This window comes from Tachypleus tridentatus, chromosome 6 (genome assembly GCF_004210375.1).
Source record: "Tachypleus tridentatus isolate NWPU-2018 chromosome 6, ASM421037v1, whole genome shotgun sequence".
NCBI classification, from domain to species: Eukaryota; Metazoa; Arthropoda; class Merostomata; order Xiphosura; family Limulidae; genus Tachypleus; species Tachypleus tridentatus.
Window position 1 is genome coordinate 102,792,362 of NC_134830.1, and position 21,422 is coordinate 102,813,783.

Here is a 21,422-nt window from a genome sequence, read left to right on the forward strand (position 1 = left end):
TTATCAAAATACCTATGTTTTTTCTGTGTGGTTATCATTTTTTTAAACTGTGGAGTGGAGTTTTGACTGTGTATTGCTCAAGTCTCGTCTGTCCTAGAAAATTGTAGGATGTTCTTGGGTAAGGATCAACAATGTATTATGGACAGCTACAGCCAGTGAATATAGGTATAGAAAACTATAACTTTTATTAACGTCTATTAATCGGAAAAATACGAAATTGGACCAGGAACGTTTATTGATTTCGAACATTACCAACCGTTCAACTTCATTGAATAACTTCGGACATTATTATTTCTACGAGGAGTTTAAATATTTTCGCTGGAAGAAGTCAGTTTGTACGCGGTGTGAAGCCAATCAAATCTAGCTTGCTTAAGCGAGAGGCCTGGCATGGCCTAGCGCGTAAGGCGTGCGACTCGTAATCCAAGGGTCGCGGGTTCGCGCCCGCGTCACGCTAAATATGCTCGCCCTCCCAGCCGTGGGGGCGTATAATGTGACGGTCAATCCCACTATTCGTTGGTAAAAGAGTAGTCCAAGAGTTGGCGGTGGGTGGTGATGACTAGCTGCCTTCCCTCTAGTCTTACACTGCTAAATTAGGGACGGCTAGCACAGATAGCCCTCGAGTCGCTTTGTGCGAAATTCCAAAAAACAAACAAACAACCAATCCTTCCTCTCCATTTTACATAACTTTACAGGAAACATTCGTATTGATCAAGTGCGATTACTCACAGGTCTGACCTGTTCCACACAAAAATAAGTGTTGTTTGTAAGTTTGTAAAACTGTTGTATATAAACCATCTTTTGTAATAACTACCAGCAATAACAATTGTTTTAAATTGTATCGTGTTTTTACGTTTGTTTATTTAAATATAGCTGTGTTAAAAAGGAAATTATGTATATCAATCTTGTTGGCAAATAACATATATTTAATACATCTTAACATTTAATTATTATTAAGCTCAACTTCAAAATTGCGATTATTTGTGATAGTAATACGTAACGTACATAACGTTATGGATCGGAGGCTCATCCCAAATAAATAATAATACGTAACACATTGTATTAGTACATGCAAATAATTCCAATAAAGTACGATCAGTCCTCTGTATTAACTTCCATTTAAACTCTGCCTATGGATCTTTGTTTCATCTTCTTATGAATTAAATTTAACCCTCTTTATATATATAATAAATAAAACACATAACAAATTATATTTTGCAACTCTTCAACCTTCTACTGCTATGTCATGGCTAGATAGTTCACAAGTTCGAATCCTAGTGACACCAAACGTGCTCGCCTTTTCAGCCGTTGAGGTGTTATAATGTGATAATCAATCCCACTAATCGTTCATACAAGAGTAGCTCAAAAGTTGGTGGTGGGTGGCTATGAATATATTTGCTTTCCCTCTAGTCTTTCACTGAGAAATGAGGAATGGCTAACGAAGATAATCCTCGTGTAGCTTTGCGCGAAACTAAAAAAAAAAGGCCTACTAATCTAGTGTTAGATAATATTAGAAAAAGGAATTCAAAAGTATGTGTATGCATATGTCTTTTTGGTTTTTATTGTTTTATTAAAACTCAAGTTCCGCAGTGGTATGTTTGCGGACTTACAACGCTAGAAACAATATTCTGGTACGCAAAGTGGGCGAAGCACAGATAACCTATTGTGTAGCTCTGTGCTTAATACAACCAGCCAACCAAATCTTAAATGACTATGTTTAGGATTAGAAGATGAAGAACATTCTTGCTTTGATCTCCAGAAAGAGGGAAAATGCATTAACCGAACAAAATCTAAAACTTTCTAAGTGAAAAAGATGTTAGCTGACAGGAAAATGTTATAAAAATAGTTTGAGCCACAAAATTAGAAAATAACAAAAAAGGTAATGGTCATTATTATAGCATATGTGGTCAAAAACGATACCTTAAATTCAACCAAATAGCACTTACAAACTCATATGAACATAAAGTTGAGTAACATTAAACGTCATCACTTGTTTATTAAGTGAAATTATTTTGTAGTTAAAACATGTAAGGTATGTCAAATGTCACTTTCTATACTATTAAGTTTATTTATTATAATAAACATCTTTCTATTCATTTATGTGGTCAAAAATCACGATTATGTGAAGGTAGTAGCTGGCTTTTGTGACTATAACTTGTAATTTCAGAGTAAGAGGTTGGATTATTTTTAATTATTATTCCTATCAATTATAGACGAACATTACAGTCAACATTTAAACCAGCTCACTTAAATGAAAGAAAGTGTATTGAAAATTCTATGAACTTGATATATTTTTTAAATCGTCTTATGATTTTACAAAATTATATTATTCACAAATAAACAAATATATTATATAAACTGAGAACTTTCAAAACATAGACCTTTCTTCAGAGACAAACTAAGAGTGACATTGTAAAACAAAGTGAAGTTTAAGTGACGTCATGCAGAGCACCATGGAAATTCGGAAGTATTTTGTGTAGCTTTCAATATATTGTTATAAATATTTGTTAGTGAAATTAATGTTTCTTTTTTCCGGTACAATTTTACCTGAAACATGATTATTAGATATAAAAAAATTTGAAATGTATTGTTTTAAAAAAGAAAAATGGTTAAGAGAAACTGCTCTGGGTGTTAATAAAATAAGGTATGAAAACTGATGAAAAAGGAATGTTAGAAAGAAATAATTAAAAAAATACAATGGAAATTATTATAAACAGGCAATGAACATTAAAATGATTAGGGGTAAAAATTGAAAATTCACGCTACTGAAAAAAACAAAACTATTTTTCTGACAGAGAACAAACTAATAATCAGACACCACCGATTCCAAGATTTAAATTTATTGTACGAGGTTAAACAGTGATTAAAGTTGTAATACAATAGGTTCTCTTAACTTTCTATCGGATTAGTTTTGAGATCTGTTTTAATGCCGATGAGAGTAACAACATTATTGAAGTGACCGGATTGGTTAAAGTGTTGAGCAACATGAAGAACCTTTTTCAGTGTTAATAGAAAATGCAAAGTTGTTGAAACATTTTCTAAGAATTGTTTGGTTCTATATTACACTGGTAAATGGGTATTTTACACAATATGATGTAAATAGTATTTTATGTTATGTAAGTGATCTCGTGTAACTCATAAAGAAGTTCGGTTTCATTAACAGAAATTAAGATCTTTGCTAAAGATACAGAGCTCTGCATCTGAATGAACTATATGTGAAAGATTAATTACGCTAGAGAGACATGTACAGAATTCATTGTAGGATTTGTGAGATAACTATTTTTTTCTTTTTTAGATAGAGAGTTCATTGATAACTGTAGGATTTGTGAGGTCACTATTATTTGTTTTAGGTACAGAATTTATTGTTAAATGTAGGATTTTTGAGATCACTTTTTTATGTGTCAATTTGGAACGACTTAGTCTGGTAAATAATGAAATGTTTTTAGATATTTCTGAAGTATAATTGAAAAATATTGAACCTTTAATCTTTTCACACAGTTCATAAGTGATGGTTGAGAGACCCAAGAACAGATACAAAGATTCTCACTTAAATTTGAGTAGTTCATAGCAGGGCTAAACTAAGTTAAAAGTTTAGCTATCTGTCGTTAATTTAACAGAGTAAGACTAGAGGTAAGGCAGATAGTCATCACCACCCACCGCCAACTCTTGGGCTACTCTTAAAACGGCATGTTTGGTGTGATGGGGAATCGAACCCGTGACCATCGGATTACGACTCGAGCGCCTTAACCATCTAGCCATAAAGGTAGTTGAAATTGGGAGAAATATGCATATGTGCAAAAGATAATAAATTACCAAATATGAAAAAAATAAGCTTTAAATTTTATGAGATCCTTCTAGGTTAATGCAGGAAAATATATTTTTTTAAAAAACTATGTCGAATTTAAAATTAAATACTTTTTATGGTTTTGTGTATTTGCAAATAATAGTCTTAAAATCATTGTGTTGGAAATCGTGCAAGCCACTCAATATAACTTCTTATTTCGTAGTGTTTGATTCTACAAATATACTTCCAATAGTTGAGATGTTTGAGAGTTCTAATTCTAAAGACAAGGTTTTGTTATTTTTAGTGGGCACATCATAGACGATACATTGCACATCTTTCTGCTTAACTACACACAAACCATAAATATATAATTTATGATTTGTAGCTTATTTGAAAAATTAATTATTAGCTTTATTACCAAGGTATTTAAGCATTTATGTTAACATAATTTTTAAGACAACAAGGCACCTATTGGATAATCTAGGCTTTGTCATTTTTTAAACTAACTTAAACTTTTAAATAAGAGAAAACTTAAACCAGTCTTCATCATTCATATAGTTGTCAGGACTTCTCTTAAACTCACTTAACTTTAGTGCTTTCACAAATCCAAAAGCAAATCTTTCCAAAGGAAATCATCTTGTTAGAAAAATGAAATTGCTTCAGTTGAAGAGGACTCCTACTCTACCAAAATTGGTACTTGTGTCTCCTAGACGTACCATTATCATCATTGAGTATGAGAAAAAGAAAAAGTGATGCATCAACTTTATCAGTTTCCTTGACAATCTCAATCAGATTCCCCAACTCTTCTCTTTTTTAGAGGAAACAATTTCAGAGATTTAAACTTCTCCTCTTATGCAACCTCTCCATCCCAAATAACCATTTTAGTTGCCCTTCTTTGAACCTTGTGTAACAATTCAATGTCCTTCCTAACGTAAGAAGCCCCGAACTGAATACTATACTCCAAATCTGGCCTGCCTAGTGAACTATACAATGAAATTATAACCTCTTTAAACTTAAATTCAGTACTTCTGTAGATACAACCTAAAATCCTTTTTTGCCCTACCAGTAGCAACTATACGCTGCTTGGATAACTTAAGAGACTGATCAACCACAACACCAACATCTATTTCTTTCATCACAGTGTTAAAGTTGTTTCAGACCAAATTATACTTGTAATTCAATTTATGATAACCCATAGGAATTATCTTGTATTTATTACAATTAAAACCCAAAAGAGGTTTACTTGACCAACTCACTAAATAATCTAAATCCTTTTGTAAATCAGCAGAATCCTCCTCACAGTTATCAATAAACCCATGACCTTAATGCCATCTGTAAATTTGAGTAATTTGTTAACCATTCTTTCATTTTTGTCATTGACGTGAATAAAGAAAGAGTAAAGGTCCTAAGAATAAGTTCTGAAATACTTCACTTGTAACATTAATCCAGTCTGACTGAGCTACATTTGTAACAAATCTCCGATTTCTTCCATTCAGCCACTCTCCTATCGAATTAGCTAACTTATCCCTAACACCTATAAAGCTAATTTACAAACCTTTTATGTGGGATCTTATCAAATGTTTCCTAAAATTCCAGATATATCAAATTTATACTCTTACTCTTGAATACATAAGTAGTAACCTTTAAAAATATTTGTAAGGCAATATATTTTTATTAGTAAAACCACGTTGACTATCCAATAAAATTATAAACTTATATGACTTTACGAAGCATTTTTTATCAGACTTTCCAAAACCTTTCACACACCTGACCTAAAACTGGTAGGCCTTGGACAAGTAAGTGCTTTCTCAACCCTCTATTTTCTTGTGTTCGAAACTGCTGTTTCAAAAGTTTGGTCTTAACACAATTTATTTCTCATATTTCTTTCTGTTTTCAAGTTCAGATAATAGAAACAATCACAACTGTTCAAATACATACCAAACTGAGACAAATCAATGCACTCTTTCTTAGAATCTGCAGCACTTAAATTATTACACAGTCCCCGGCTTAATTGAAAAACAAACATGATGATAGTCACACAGGTAAGAATGGTAATCCATCCGATTTGCACAATGTAGGCTGTCACCAGAAACTAGAAGAAAATGATATAAATAAATAACAAAAACTTACTGTTAAAACTCAAGTATTTAGAAAAAAAATTATTGTGTGAAGGAAATAACTAATTAAAGAAATTATTCCAGTTTTTACATTATATATGAAAAGGGGGATGAAGTAACCTATTCCAGTTTCTCTACTTTACATGCACATTCTAAATTATAGATTATCTTAACTTTACTAAAGAGGAAACAATTTCCTCTTTTGTGAAGTTTAGATACCAAAACACTGCTTTGTTCGTTTGTTTTTTTAAATATATTAAAGGAGAGATATTTTTAGTTCCTACACACATTTAACATAAAATATATTGTAATTACATTTATGATAGTATTCTTTTAAGGAAGTGTCAGATGTTTTTAAATAAAAAATCGTGGAATTTCCTTTGATCAAACTTTTGGTTAACTGATAATATTGAGTGATTCAACTTTCAATGTTACAATCATAAACTTCTAAGAAGATATATTTTCAAATTCAACTTTTTAAGAAAAAGAAATATTCCAGAAGTGTCAATATGAATATTCCATGTATATTCACTTGGCATTCCTGAATTCTAAACCTGTAACTATTAATATCAATAAAAAATACAGAGTAAATATCACATATTATCTAGTCTCACAGTCTTTCAATCAGGTAACATTGTGAACCAAAAATGATGTTACTTTAAAATCTGAAGAAATACTGTGAACTACATTTAGGTTTGAAAATAAATCGCAACTGTACATGCAGATACACGCTACGAAATAGTGTGCATAGTTGTTTCTCAATATACAAAGAACACTTTCCACCGTATAGTAAGATACTATAACATGGGTATTTACACAATTCATACGTTGAAGTCTTACTAGAATTGTGTTGTTCAACTAATCGCAAAATATTTAATCGTTCAGATCCAAAGGAACCTCATATGTGCATATAAGCTTTACAATGTTGCAGTTTATCTATGAAAAAAATTCCAAGTACTTGATGAATAATAATTTTTACTAGGTTTCCTCTAAACACAGTTATTACATAACTTGAAAAATTAAAGTAATTACGAGTAAATGTTTTACTTATGACAAATGTCACATTTAAGATTACAATCACATTTATACATCAATGTATCTAGAAATGCGGGTTTGTGACCTCACTGACGGAAATTTGATAATTTCATATTCTCTGTTTTAATAGTTCCAAAACTGAGAAACATTAGGTCTTTTAAAACAATAATATTTAAAATGCATTGTTTCATCATTTGGGTTGCCTTACTCTTAATGGTAACGTTTCATGAAAATCGGTCAGTACAGGAACCTCTTGTTTCTTGTTAAACACAAGGCCAAACAATGTGCTCTCCATGATTTGCCCACAACAGGTATTGTAATCCAACACTTAGTGTTGTAAACCTACAAACTCACCCGATAAGATAATAAGACAATGAGAGGCATCCAAGAGGCTTAGTTTATCCTAAACATATGTACTAAGTTAATAATGATAAACATAAAAAGAAATTATAAATAATAAAAAGAATAAAGTAGATATATAATTATTCTAACTAATAATGTGGTTATAAAAGTTTAATTTATTTAGATCAATATCCGTGTATGAAATATCACACTAGGGTAAAATATGTATTTGGCTCGGTCAGCTTAGCAAACTTTAAGTTAGTCCTAAATCTGTAAAATAAGCTAAGAATGTGGGGCAATCTTTATTATAAATAATAATAAACTAAAGCTAGTACTATGTAAAATAATTATAATAGTAAAGTAATAAGCATGAAAAATATTATTACAACTGGTAAAAATAATGTATTTGTTTTCAAGCACAAAGCTACGTTCTCCCGTCCCTCCCGTGTATATGACCCCTCTTTATATCGGTGGAAGTCGGCAATCTTAACGCTGTGTGGCTGGGGTATTGATAAGTACGCATTCACTACATATTCTAATTAACACTACACGTCCTCACTGTGATAAAAATTATCACTTGTGCTGATGTACAAGATATAAAATAGTATACGGACAATGTCTCAACTAATTTTTTTTATATATTCTACCTTTTTACTTATTTAGTTTTGAAAACATCTTGCTTGTTTAAAAGTGAAAATATATTTAGGTAGGCAATTTGGCAATTATAGCTTGTACTTTTCAAGATGAGAAATTACAAATTCTTGCAAAAAAAATAGCATTTGTTGCATAAAATTAGTGTTTCATTAGAAAGAAATGGTTCTACTTCAACAAAACAATTGTCAAACATATTTTTCAATCGAATACAGGAGTCTATTTTTGGGGGGGCTTGCGTAGGCGTTTTCTCACAACAAAGCCACTTCGGGTTTGTGTTTTTTCTTATAGCAAAACCACATCGGGCTATCTGCTGAGCCCACCGAGGGGAATCGAACCCTTGACTTTAGCATTGGAAATCTGTAGACTTGTTTTGAATTAAGCACAAAGCTACACAATGAGCTATTTGTGATCTGCCCATCACAGCTATCGAAATCTGATTTCTAGCTGTATTCGGAATACAAGAGACTAGAATTTTCAAAAAATATTAAAAAATACAAAAGATATACTTATATGAAAAAATTTTTTGTCTGAACACAAAACAAAAAAGATAACGATTTAATTCACGTAAAGAAATATTTAGAGCAATTGTCCACAATTGAAACATTGTTGAAAAAACTTCATGAATATCTATAAAAATTAGAGAAATTTTGATGGTCGACTTCATTTGATTATCGCATTTAAGCCTTATAATTATAATTTTTCACAAAGTGAAAAGTAACGCCAAATTTGCAAAAATCTGTATTTATGAATAGGAATGCAACATTAGAAGTAAGTTTGTTTTCAAGCGAGAGTAAATGATTATGGTGGCCCGGCATGGCCAGGTGGTTAAGGCACTCGACTCGTAATCCGAAGGTCGTGGGTTCGTATCCCCTTCACACCAAACATGCTCGCTCTTTCAGCCGTGAAGGCGTTATAATGTGACGGTCAATCCCCCTATTCGTTGGTAAAAGAGTAGCCCAAAAGTTGGCGGTGGGTGGTGATGACTAGCTGCCTTCCCTCTAGCCTTACACTGCAAAATTAGGGACGGCTAGCGCAGATAGCCCTCGTGTAGCTTTGCACGAAATTCAAAACAAACCAAACCAGTGATCATGAAGATGAGACATTGTCCTGTATCCATATGAAACATCACACCATGGTAAAAATTTATGCATGGTACGTTCAGCTTAATAGATTTAGGTTATTCCGAAATTTATAAAATAAAATAATATTTACAATAATAATGATAATATAATAGCAGTGAAAATTAGTTATAATAACCAATACTATTAATGTAGGTAAGCTTAAAGAAAGGATAGGGTATAACTAATGTATTACTATGTCGGCTTGTTGGTTTGTTTGTTTTTGAATTTCGCACAAAGTTACTCGAGGGCTATCTGTGCTAGCTGACCCTAATTTAGCAGTGTAAGACTAGAGGGAAGGCACCACCCACCGCCAACTCTTGGGCTACTCTTTTACCAACGAATAGTGGGATTGACCGTCACATTATAACGCCCCCACAGCTGAAAGGGCGAGCATGTTTGGCGCGACGGGGATGCGAACCCATGACCCTCAGATTACGAGTCGCACGCCTTAACACGCTTTGCCACGCCGGGCCTTTTTTAAACATAACTTCTGCTGAACAGGGACCCGAATACTATGCCAGCAAATAAATAATAATCATTAACCCTGAAATGTGCTAAGAATTGGAGAGCAAGTAAATTATTTAGTTTGAATCTCAAAGTAGTTTATTTTATTTTAATACAGCATATTTGTTTTATTTCCATCTGTTTTTGTTTCCCATGTAACTTTCCTCCCCCTTTTTTCATTTTTTTTGGTATGAATAAAAAAATTCTATAACGGACTAAAACTTAAATATTTATAGTAATTCCTCAAGATTTTTTTTTTTTTTTACATATTCTGGAACCAGTGGCACAGCGCTCTATCTGCAGGCTAAAAGCGCTAAAAACCGGCTTTCGACACCCGTGGTAGACACGCCTTATGGTGTAGCTTTAGGTATAATTACGACTAACACACTCTGGAATGTACAGTATTCCATGATTCACTACGTTGATGGAAAATTACTGAAATTAAATATCATGGTTTAAATTAGGTACAAGAATCATTTTATTAAACAGGAGAAAATAACCTCAGCTCTTTCTTTTTATAACATTTTGCTTTGATTTTTAACAGGTCTTTTCTTTTTACTAATTATAAGAAGTATATTTATTTAGGCACAATCTGTATCAGTGGAATACGAATAAACATGAATGTTATCTTCAAAGACAGCAACCTCAACCACCTTTTTGGAATAAAAACATTTAAAGGTATGACGGAAAAATAAAATAAAAAATCACTGAACTTTCTTATGAATTACTAGAGATGACATAGGTCGCGGATTCGAATCCCGGTCACACCAAACATGCTCGCCCTTTCATCCGTGGAGGCGTTATAATGTTACAGTGAATCCCACCATTCTTTGGTAAAAGAGTAGCCCAAGAGTTGGCGGTGGGTGATGATGACTAGCTGTCTTTTCTCTAGTCTTACACTGCTAAATTAGGGACAGCTAGCACAGATAGCCCTCGTGTAGCTTTACGCAAAATTAAAAAAACAAACAAAAAACAATATATGACATAAATTGGAGTTAAATACAGATACATTTTTTAAATCAAACTTCTATTGGATTTTCCAGTTCTTTACATTTAATAAAATGCCCGCGAGTGTCACCTTCGGATGGGAGCTCAAATGGAGATTTAAGTGAAAAGCACCGACGTGTATTCTTAACACGAGAAATGCAAAAGAAATGTTTCTTTGTTAAATTTCGCACAATGCTATTGATGGCTGTCTGCGACAACCGTCTCAAATTTTGAAATGATAGAAGGAAGGCAACACCACTGACTGCCAACTCTTGGGCTATTCCTTATCACAGCTGAAAAGGTAAACATATGTGGTATTTATTCACTTTTACCTAATCCAGATAAATTTTTAAGTAATGCTATTTACTGAATATTTGAAACATTATTTGTATATTGCGAAAATATCATACACACACACACACACACACATAAATTGGAAATATTTAATAAAATATTGAATAAAATTCAAATGTTATGAGGCTGCCCTTTGTACGAAAATTAACTGAATCAGATTACAGCCATATGTTTATAGTTTCTTCTGGGATTAGTTGTCAACCAATCAATAAGACAAGAAGAGGGGTTTATGTAGTTATGATCCCTTGAACAAAAGTTCCTCATGAAAAACATGTAAAAGTCCAAGTCTTATTTGGTGAAGGCTACTTCACGCTATAAATCGATGCTAAATTTCGTGTTTCATCAGAAGCTGTATGGAAACTTGAAACGTTACAATAAAGTAGTAATATTAATAACAGAAGTGATATTAAGTAATTAAAGATGTGCTCTTTACGTTATGCACAACAACCTCATTTATATTATGCCAATGGTTTAGCTTTAAGTACAGGTATGAATGTTATCTCCAGAGGAGTAAGATACACAATATCGAGAAATGTACTCTATGGATGTGTAGCTACTCTAACAAAATTACTTACAAAACCCCAAAACTGAAATGGACATCAAACGTCAATCAATACGATGACAAAAGCTGCAGGTGGACGCTCTTATTTGAAGTTCAAATAGTTTGGCAACAATCAATGATAATGTGTTGAATGGCACAAAGAAGAACAGGGTAACAGTCAATAAACAACATCAGCATTGAATCATGTAAGAGAGTAAAAAGAATTGTGAGTTATACCTCACCCAAGAGTGTTAAAAAATCTACACAGAACTGACGGTACCATAAATGCTGGCAGGTACATCATATTCTTATCCATTGTACCAGTTCCTCAGAAAGAAATCTGTTTAACAGAGATTTATATTAAACTAAAGAGTAATCGTAAGCGTTCAGGAAATATGGTTTAATTATACATGCAAGAAAAATAGAAAGATTTAGAAAGTCTCAATTACGACTTGGATTGCACAAAGTTGCAATAAACATATTTTAAGGCTTATATGGAACAAGCACAAATATGTCTGCAATTTCTAGAGTAATAAATGATGTTTGGAACAATATTTAATAATCATGCATCGATAAACTTATGGGACCATTATAAACATTGATACTACTATGTTTAAAGCTAATGCAACGTACTAGTGCACTCCATAACGCATTTATTTTTATTTTGTATATTAGGTAATACTGTATTGTACTTGCTATAATAATAAAGCTACTCTTAAATATGCATTACCTATGAGTTTGCATGATTATTTCCAATACTGTAAACTCATTGTAATTTAAATTGACACTATAAGTCAAAACAGTACTAAACACCATATTCCTTTTTTTCTAAGAATTTTTTAAAAAACATCCACTGCAGAATGGCAGAATTATGTATAATGTTTGAAAATCACGAAAAGAATATAAACCACATAAAAATTTTACTTTTAATATTTTTTAGAGATAGTTGAGGAGATTATAATTATCTAATATTTAGACTTTGTTTATTCATTTGGTATTAAGTATAAAACTGCATTATGTGCCGTCTGTGCTCGGCCCAATGCGGGTATCAAAATACAATTTTTAGAGTTACAGTCATTCTGAACTTCTGCTTAACAACCAGAGTAGGAGACGCCAACATTTGGACAAAATAAAAGCTTATTTAACAACACTACATGCTTTATATGAAAAATGGCAGCTGTTATAATAATTTCATAACATTAATTTGCTATAGTCAGCTATCTGACACTTCATAAGAAAACGTCATAAAAGATATTATAGATACTTAGAAAATTTGCATTATTGATATTTATTTATCTATGATTATTATTAAAATATGTTGTAATACTGTCGTAAATTTTTCTACCATTCACACAAGTCATAACTGTTTTTAGTGAGTTTATATATAGCTATTGAGGAATGATGAAGACAAATCCAATATACAATCAGATGAAATATTTGAAACTGGTTAACGTTCCATTTGAACCTTAAACTGAAGCTAATTAAAAAGATTGATTCACATTTATGCTATCAAACAATTGTTATAAAAGTCTGGAGATAATGCTTTAATTTTTATGAAAAGCAATTTTGTATAAGTAGTTTAAAGTAATTTGTTATAATATTTGGAACTCGTAAAATATGAACAAAAATCATAAGTCTTACCAAACCACAAGAGATACGGCCTCCTATTCGAGCCTTCCAGCCAAAATAGAGTATATTCCTTATTGATCCTGTAGCTCGGAAACTAACGACCATCAATAAGGTGCCCAAAATAGCTGATAACAGTGAAATAACCACGAATACCACTCGAAGATCTGTGAAACTATCCCAATAATAAACACATTGGTGTCAGAAGAGACATGTTTTATAGTGAAACATAAAACGGAAATTATGATGTAGGATGTATCAAGGAATCTTACTTAATGAAGATTTACAATTAGATTGTTTAATATATATATATATTAAATAATTTTTATAGAATAATTTTGTATTTCGATTTCCAGTTACATTTTATATTTTTCTGCATCAGTGATATAAACAGAATAAAATATGCTTTTAAAATATTTAATTTGAATTAAAATGCTTTGTTTTAGAATTACCCTTCGACTTTAACTTGGAAAACGACCTCGTACATCTGGATGGTTAAAGTGATTCCTTTATATGCATAACCTAAAAACATTCCTGACCCTGCAAGACACATCACTGTGGCAATAATAGAAGGAAAGGGCACTTTTGATGTGCATTTTCTACAACCTATAAATCAAAGAGAAAATATAGAAAGTTTTATTAATCACATTCCCAAGCAACAATTTTAATATAAATTCTTTAATCAAGTTAAAACATTGTCGGTGTTTATAGTGCCTTACGTATATAAATTAATATCATAAAAAAAAAAAAAAAAAACATTTTTAAAGTGTAAATAATTTGAAAACCTCCAACCTTTTACATGTTTGTTATCAAAATTAAAATTATACGATATAATAACGCCATTATCTAAACAATTGCGAAACTCTTAGAAAATATGTATGTGTGTTTTTCTTATAGTAGTGCCACATGGGGATTGCAGCTGTGTGCACTGAGGAGGATCGAGCTCCTGATTTTAGCGTTGTAAATACCTAGGTTTTCCGCTGTCCCGATGGGAGACCGTAGATAATATAGATGAAAAAAACCCTATAGCTAATCTAGTTTGTAGTAAAATAGCAGGAATAATTTACTTTAAAGAACAATTTTTTGACAAATTCAGAGTTTAAAAGAAAAATATAACAACATAACTGTGTATGTTGATTTACATGTTAATTCGCAGGCTAAATGAAACAGCCAACTAGCTTCATAAACACAATTTCAGTGTTTGGAAAGACATCAATCTCTATTGATCAGTATCAATGACTACGAAAATAAGAACTACCCTAGCAGCAAATTAGTTGTAAATATCAGTCAATAATATTGTAGTATCGCATAATATTAAAATGCAAATGAAAATAATTGTTTTGTTTTGCACGACTGTTCAATACATTTGAACAAACTAAAGACGTAGATAATACAGACGTTAAAGAAATGTATGTGATCCAATATAGTTAGAAGAGCATTTAAAGAAAACTAGTTGTATACAAATATAATAAGTTTGGTAAGATTCATAAGTCAATTCTACTACTACGTTCCAAACTTGGTGTTATGTAAGATTTTCAAGTAACATTCATATTACAGAATTAGTAAAGAATGAAATCAATTTTATGAGATTAAAACTACTTAAAATGATGTAACCGATAAATCTGTCATCTCCATATGTGTCACATGTAGGTTTCGTTAAAGGCAGTATAAGTTAAAATTCATATTACCTTGACTATATTTGCATATTAACGTTTTAAATCATAAAGTGCTATAACGTATAATTGATAATTTATCTGCACAAAAAAATCTGCGAAGGTAAACAAATCATTGTTTCAAACAGTTTAGAAATCTAACAAGCTATTCATTATACAAGATATAGAGCGAAATATGTGGTAATTCACAGCTGTATATAAGATCGAACGTTACATATTAACAATTGTTTCCAATCTTTTCACGGTGAAATTATTTTAACGAAATAAATGCTCTTAGGTTATTGCTTGACAAAAAATAAAGAGGTAAAAGAATGTGTAAAATCTTACCTTTACAACTCATCTCAACTGTAAAATGTTAGTTTAGGGAACACTAATTTTAAAACATAAGGAAGCTGACTTTATATACAATACTTTCGTTTTTAATACTGGAAAATACCATTTTTCATACGATATGGTAAAGACAGAACCACTTTAGTTTATTAGATTACAATGGCATGATACTAATAAATAACAGCTTTAAAGCATGGAAAAACTTGAAACCGTTTAATGTCAAGCACATAAAATTCTTATCGACATTAAAATAAAAAATAATCGTTGGTGACGAAAACTGCACGTATAGAAAGAAGCAAGTTACATGTAACGTTAATGAACTCTGATCCCTATAGAAGTTGGCAAGCATTGATAAGATAATTCCAGTGACGTATCACAATGGATGAATTTCATTGCACAATCTTCTTATGATATGGTGATTTATGTATTATCATGCATGTTTTAATGCCGTTTGGATTTTAATAAATATATATTGATTATTCATAAGAAAAATTCAAGTTACACATCTGATGGAAACTGAAAAAGGGTGCATGTTTATACTACGAGCTAATTAAAGCAAAACAACGATGAATCAATTGTTCAATAGGAAACTTCACAAAAACGTTATACAGTGTATACAAGTGGTACTGTATTTAGAAGATTGTGCCTCATACGTTCATCGCAAATGAGATAAGAACAGTCAACTTTATATAATTGAAAAATTTGTTAAAATTATTAAATCAAATTTATCATTATGTCAACGAGTTAAAAAGTTATTGGAATGATAACTGTAAAAATAAAAATAGAATTAGCTACACTATCTTTTCTTCAATAAAGTTTTGAAATTTTTGTTATTTTTTTCGTGAAGATCCTTTTCGTGGAAAAAAATATTTTAGCAAAACTTATTTTTAGCTAACTCTATATATATATTATAGCTTTTATTACTATTTCATTTTGTTTATTTTTACTTATAAATCGGTTGTTTGCAGTCTAGGTTCATTCATAAAACACTATCCTTGTAAAAATATCAATTGAAAATACATTTTCTGCTGAACTGATTGTTCACTAACTTCGTGCCTGGTAGTAGCATGGTATGCTATTTAGCAAATAAAATAAAATATAAGACTAGCAAAAATTTAGTATTTTTCGTGTATTCTGTGAAAAGAAAAACCTTCTAATTTTTTTATAACTTAAAATTGATCTTAAAATAATCATATAACAACAGAAGAGAAAAAAGTCAATTTTATCAAACGCATGATTTTACCCATATTTCTTCAAAACTTTTCTTCTCTGATTATTTTCTGTAATTAGTTCATAGATATTCAAATTTTCGCTTAATCAGAATCTCACATACACAAACACACACACTTATATAAGATTAGTCTTATTAATGTATACGTAAATAACAATGACAATTGAATAGAGCATTATAATAATACTACGTGTTAATATAAAAATTTATAGAAATTCTTATATCTGATGAAGTTTTCATTCACTCCCAAATAAATACATAAAAAATAATTCATGTTTGCATAGTTATGTAATTACTTTATCAGTTTGAAAAATAACAGTTTTTATCAAATTATCTCTCTATAACAAAAACAGAAACATATAATTTGTAGATATGGCGCCTTAAAAAATGACGTAAAGGAACCACACCAATTTAAATATTAGAAGGCTCGCATATGTGTTTAAAAAGTGCAAATATGATTTAGCAATGTCCTAACAATTAAATCTATAGGGATATAAAATGAGTTCCAGTTCCATTACCATAAAGCAAATGTATTCCAATAAAATTATTTACACTCTCATTTCGTTTCTTAAAAATACTTTATTTATGCAGGTGTCAGTATTTGGAGTAAATTCAACATGTCTCTATTTATCTATATATCTATGTGTTTAGTCTATGAATTTACTCAGAATTAGGAAAATAACCTAAGATTGACATGTATTGGACAGAAGAAAAAAGAGTTATAGAGAACATGATTGTAAGGTAAGAGGTTAAAGGTTGCAATGAGAGACAGCATGTACATACATTGGCAGAGTCAAAGCTTATACAACCTAACGTAGGAACATCCATTTGTACAAACAAAAATGGCTAATGAAATAAATGGAGCATGTAATAATCATCACCAGCAGTCAATCGAAACAAAATACAGTGGTACCTCGGTTCTCGAACGACCCCCTTCTCGAACAATTCGGTTTTCGAACATATTGTTTGAGAAAAAATGTCTCGGTTCCCGAACCAAGCTGTCGTGGTCCGAACCCCCGAAATAACCCGACTGATGACCCGAACGACACTTCGACCATTTTCGGCCCACGCCAAGCTTGCTCAAAACATTTTACTCGCACCTGTCGCTCAGTTCACACCCCCGCTAAAATCTGCTGTGAACGTTCTCGTTTTTTTTGTTTTTGTTTTTTGTTGTTTTTCTGAATATTCTGATTAAATAAGCCACCATGGGGTTAAAGAAGAACAATGAAAGCAGCAAACCAAAAAGAAAAGTTGTTAGAGCCACAAGAGCGGTGAGAAAAGATCTCATAGCGAAGTATGAGAGTGGTGTTCGCGTGTCTGACCTTGCTACACAGTTTGGTATGGCAAAGTATACAGTCTGCACTATACTGAAAAATAAAGATGTCATCAAAGAAGCTGATGTTGTTGATTTGGATAAACAGAAAACAGTTAGCTGGTGATAGCATTTCTGAGACCATCATTTGTGAGAAAGAAAAGCAGTTGCATGCTGACCTCCTGAAAAATACCCCTGGAACGAGTGCTGATACAAGTGATGCCTTTATGAAGAGAAGTGGCAAACATAGTGTGGTGAGACATGGGGAGGGTGCCAGTTCTAACAAAGACGCTGCTGATAAATTTGTTAGAGAATTTAAGGACTATGTAGAAGCTGAGTATTTTATTCTCTAACAACTGTTCAACTGTGATGAGACAGACCTCTTTTGGAAGAAAATGCCAAAGAGAACCTACATCACCAAGAAGGAGAAGTCACTGCTAGGACACAAGCCAATGAAGGACAGGCTAACTCTATTATTATGTAGTAATGCAAGTAGGGACTTAAAACTTAAGCGTTTGCTTATTTACCATTCTGAGAACCTGAGAGTTTTTTAAGAAAAATAATGACCTGAAAAGTAAACTAAATGTCACGTGGAGGGCTAAATTCTACACCAAAGCACTGTTTCAAAGGTGCCTTGGAAGTGACCTCTGACACAGAGTTAACCCTCACACAGTTCTGGAAAAATCACTTTAATATCCTCAGTTGCTTGAGGATCATAGACAAAGCCGCCTGAAGGGAAGTGTCTTTGATGACCATGAACTCAGCCTGGAAGAAATTGTGGCCAGACTCAGTAGCAGATAGAGACTTTGAAGGCTTTGAGGCTGAGCCTGTTGTCGAGGATATTGTCTAACTAGGCAAGTGTATGGGCTTGAATGTGAGTGGTGATGATGCGGAGGCGTTGGTGGAAGACTACAACACTGAGCTCACCACGGAAGAACTCCAAGACCTTCAGAAGGAGCAGTAACAGAAGGCAACTGAGGAAGTGTCTTCAGATGAGGAGGAGGGAAGGGAGGATGTTCCTAGTTCACTAATCAAGGAAATGTGTGGAAAATGGGGAGAGTTACAAAGTTTTGTGGAAAATTTTCACCCTGACAAAGCTGTAGCAAACCGCAGCATAAACCTTTTCAATGACAATGCCATGTCTTACTTCAGAAACATTTTAAAATGCAAGCAGAAACAAACCTCATTAGACAAGTTTTTTAGTGAAAATTAAGTCCAGTGAGTCTCAAGCAGGTTGTAGCGGTGTAAAGAGACAGAAAAGAGAAAGAACCCCAGAAGGAGAGTTACCTGACGTTTTTTGGAAGGTGACTCCCCTTCCAAACAATAATAACCCTTCTACTCTCCACGTTCCTCACCACCTTTCACTTACGCCATCAGCTCTCCTCAGCACAGGTAAAGTGCAGTTAAGTTTTCATTTATTGTTTTTTATTGTGTTTATAGTTTTTGTGGTTGAATTTATGCATGTAAGTATTATTTTACAGGTATAAATAAGCAATATTTTTACTTAAAATGCTTCATAATGCGTAATTTTTTGGAGGTCTGTAACGGATTAATTTAATTTAAAGTATTTCTTATGGGAAGAATTGATTCGTTTTTCGAACAAATCGGTTTTCAAACAGCCTTCTGGAACGAATTAAGTTCGAGAACCGAGGTACCACTGTAATTGAAGTTTAAAAACTCACATTAATCGTACCTTTTACACACTTTTACATATATCCGTTTTTGTAAGTGTAAATAGATATAAATGTATTGTTTCTTCATCTGGATTCTTCTATATTATAAACACTAAACACAATATCACGCATCTGCTTTGAACCATCCCAATGGAACGTCAAGGTGTGAAAATACTTACAACTTCTACCTCCCGTTACTTCAATAAACACATCTTCATCGTCTTCTTTACAGGAGGAAATTACTTGGAAATAATTTATGAACAACAGCTAACAAACGTAGGGATAAGGTTTAACTTATATTTCGATTTTCTGACATAAGAATAACACTAATTAAGTTAGAATCTGCAGTCAGAGATACGTTATACAGCATTTATTACCAAATAAATGTAGAATTGAATACTCAACTATTAGCTATTCTAATAAGAGAGCCAGTGGCAGTAACGCGTTTAATTACAACAAAAGTTAGATAATATAATCATTTTATGACATAAATGCAAATGCAATTCATCCCCTAACGTTTATTATCGTATTGACCACATGGTCACCGGTAACGGTGTGTCATGACTGAACAAGATTTACGATTTAGGGAAATGGGAAACTCACCAAGAAAAATTAATTACTACGTCATTCGGTAAGCTTTATATAAATGTAGTAAAAACAGAACCTAAAAGTAATTATACTTATGACGTGGGTAAATAAAGTCATAATCATAACCAATAAACGCATTAAATACTCAAAGAAATTCATTATTGAAAAACACGAACGTGTTGTTGTTTTGAATTAAGCACAAAGCTACACCATGGACTATCTGTGCTCTGCCCACCACGGGTATCGAAACCCAGTTTTTAGCGTTGTAAGTCCGCAGACATACCGCTGAGTCATTGGGGCGAGTGAACATGAGTAAGAAATAAGTTATTTGTCATTTGCATATAGATATGCTTGTTTGTGAATTTTACGCAAAGCTATACGGGGGCTACTCTTTTGAAAAGCTGTGTCTCGGCGATCTCAATAAATTTGTAAGAAAATAATTTATTATCTGTCAGCAAGATATATGCACAATATTAAGCTCTTGTATAGTTGTTTTTAGTACATTTTCAATGTGTGAAAATTCTAGTTCAACTAAATACCATTCTGTAATCTTGCAGGCTGAATTACCCCTTGGAATAACCTACATTTGATGGAAGACATTTGTTTGTTTGTTTTCGAACTTCGCACAAAGCTACTCGAGGGCTATCTGTGTTAGCCGTCCATAATTTAGCAGTGTAAGACTAGAGGGAAGGCAACTAGTCATCACCACCCACCGCCAACTCTTGGGCTACTCTTTTATCAACGAAAAGTGTGATTGACCGTAACATTATAACTGCCCCACGGCTGAAAGGGTGACGATGTTTAATGCGACGGGGATTCGAACCTGCTACCCTCGGATTTGGAGTCTAAGGCCTTAACCACCTGACCCTGCCGGGCCGAGTAGATATGTCATCACTTTCGCGAAAGAAGCGGCTATCAACTTTGTCTTCATTTCTAAAAAAAACTTTTATATTCTAACTTTATGTAAAGAACTAGGGTTTAATTTAACACATTAAAACTTTGGAACGAGGTTTATAAACACATTAAATCCGAGGTAGAAAGTATCATAAATAAACACGTTTTATTTTATCAGAGGCGTGCTAAGGCGTGCGACTCATAATCTGAGGGTCGCGGGTTCGCATCCCCGTCGCGCCAAACATGCTCGCCCTTTCAGCCGTGTGGGCGTTATAAGGTGACGGTGAATCCCACTATTCGTTGGTAAAAGAGTAACCCAAGAGTTGGCGGTGGGTGCATATATCTTGCTGACAGATAATAAATTATTTTCTTACAAATTTATTGAGATCGCCGAGACACAGCTTTTCAAATTTATCCACTTGATCTAGGCTTACAAAAAGCTGTTCTACTAGCAATAATGGAAGGCATATGGATTTAAACAGCAACATCATTAACTTAACATTCAAGTTAAAAGTTTTCAATAAAATGACCACTTTCAATTTTAAAGTTTAAACTTTCTATTTCCAAATAAAAATATTCCGAACAAATTATGTTACAATGTTTACCACTCTCAGGTCATTAGATATAATTGAATTTGTTTATTATTACAAAATATTTTT

General features: G+C 32.5%; 1 protein-coding gene across 2 annotated transcripts in view; it reads right to left on the bottom strand.

The window, feature by feature from the left end:
• Positions 1-15,359, bottom strand: part of LOC143253212 (proteolipid protein DM beta-like) — a 32,135-nt gene extending 16,776 nt beyond the window's left edge. The window contains exons 1-4 of one of the 2 annotated variants that reach the window (XM_076506677.1): positions 15,063-15,359; positions 13,515-13,668; positions 13,078-13,237; positions 5,720-5,873 (exon numbers count right to left, since the gene is read on the bottom strand). In XM_076506677.1, coding sequence (XP_076362792.1) covers positions 5,720-5,873; positions 13,078-13,237; positions 13,515-13,668; positions 15,063-15,075 — 481 coding nt within the window. In that variant the 5' untranslated portion in view covers positions 15,076-15,359. The remainder of the gene's footprint in view (positions 1-5,719; positions 5,874-13,077; positions 13,238-13,514; positions 13,669-15,062) is intronic. The other variant, XM_076506676.1, reaches the window with a different exon arrangement.
• Between the last annotated feature and the right edge of the window lie 6,063 nt (positions 15,360-21,422).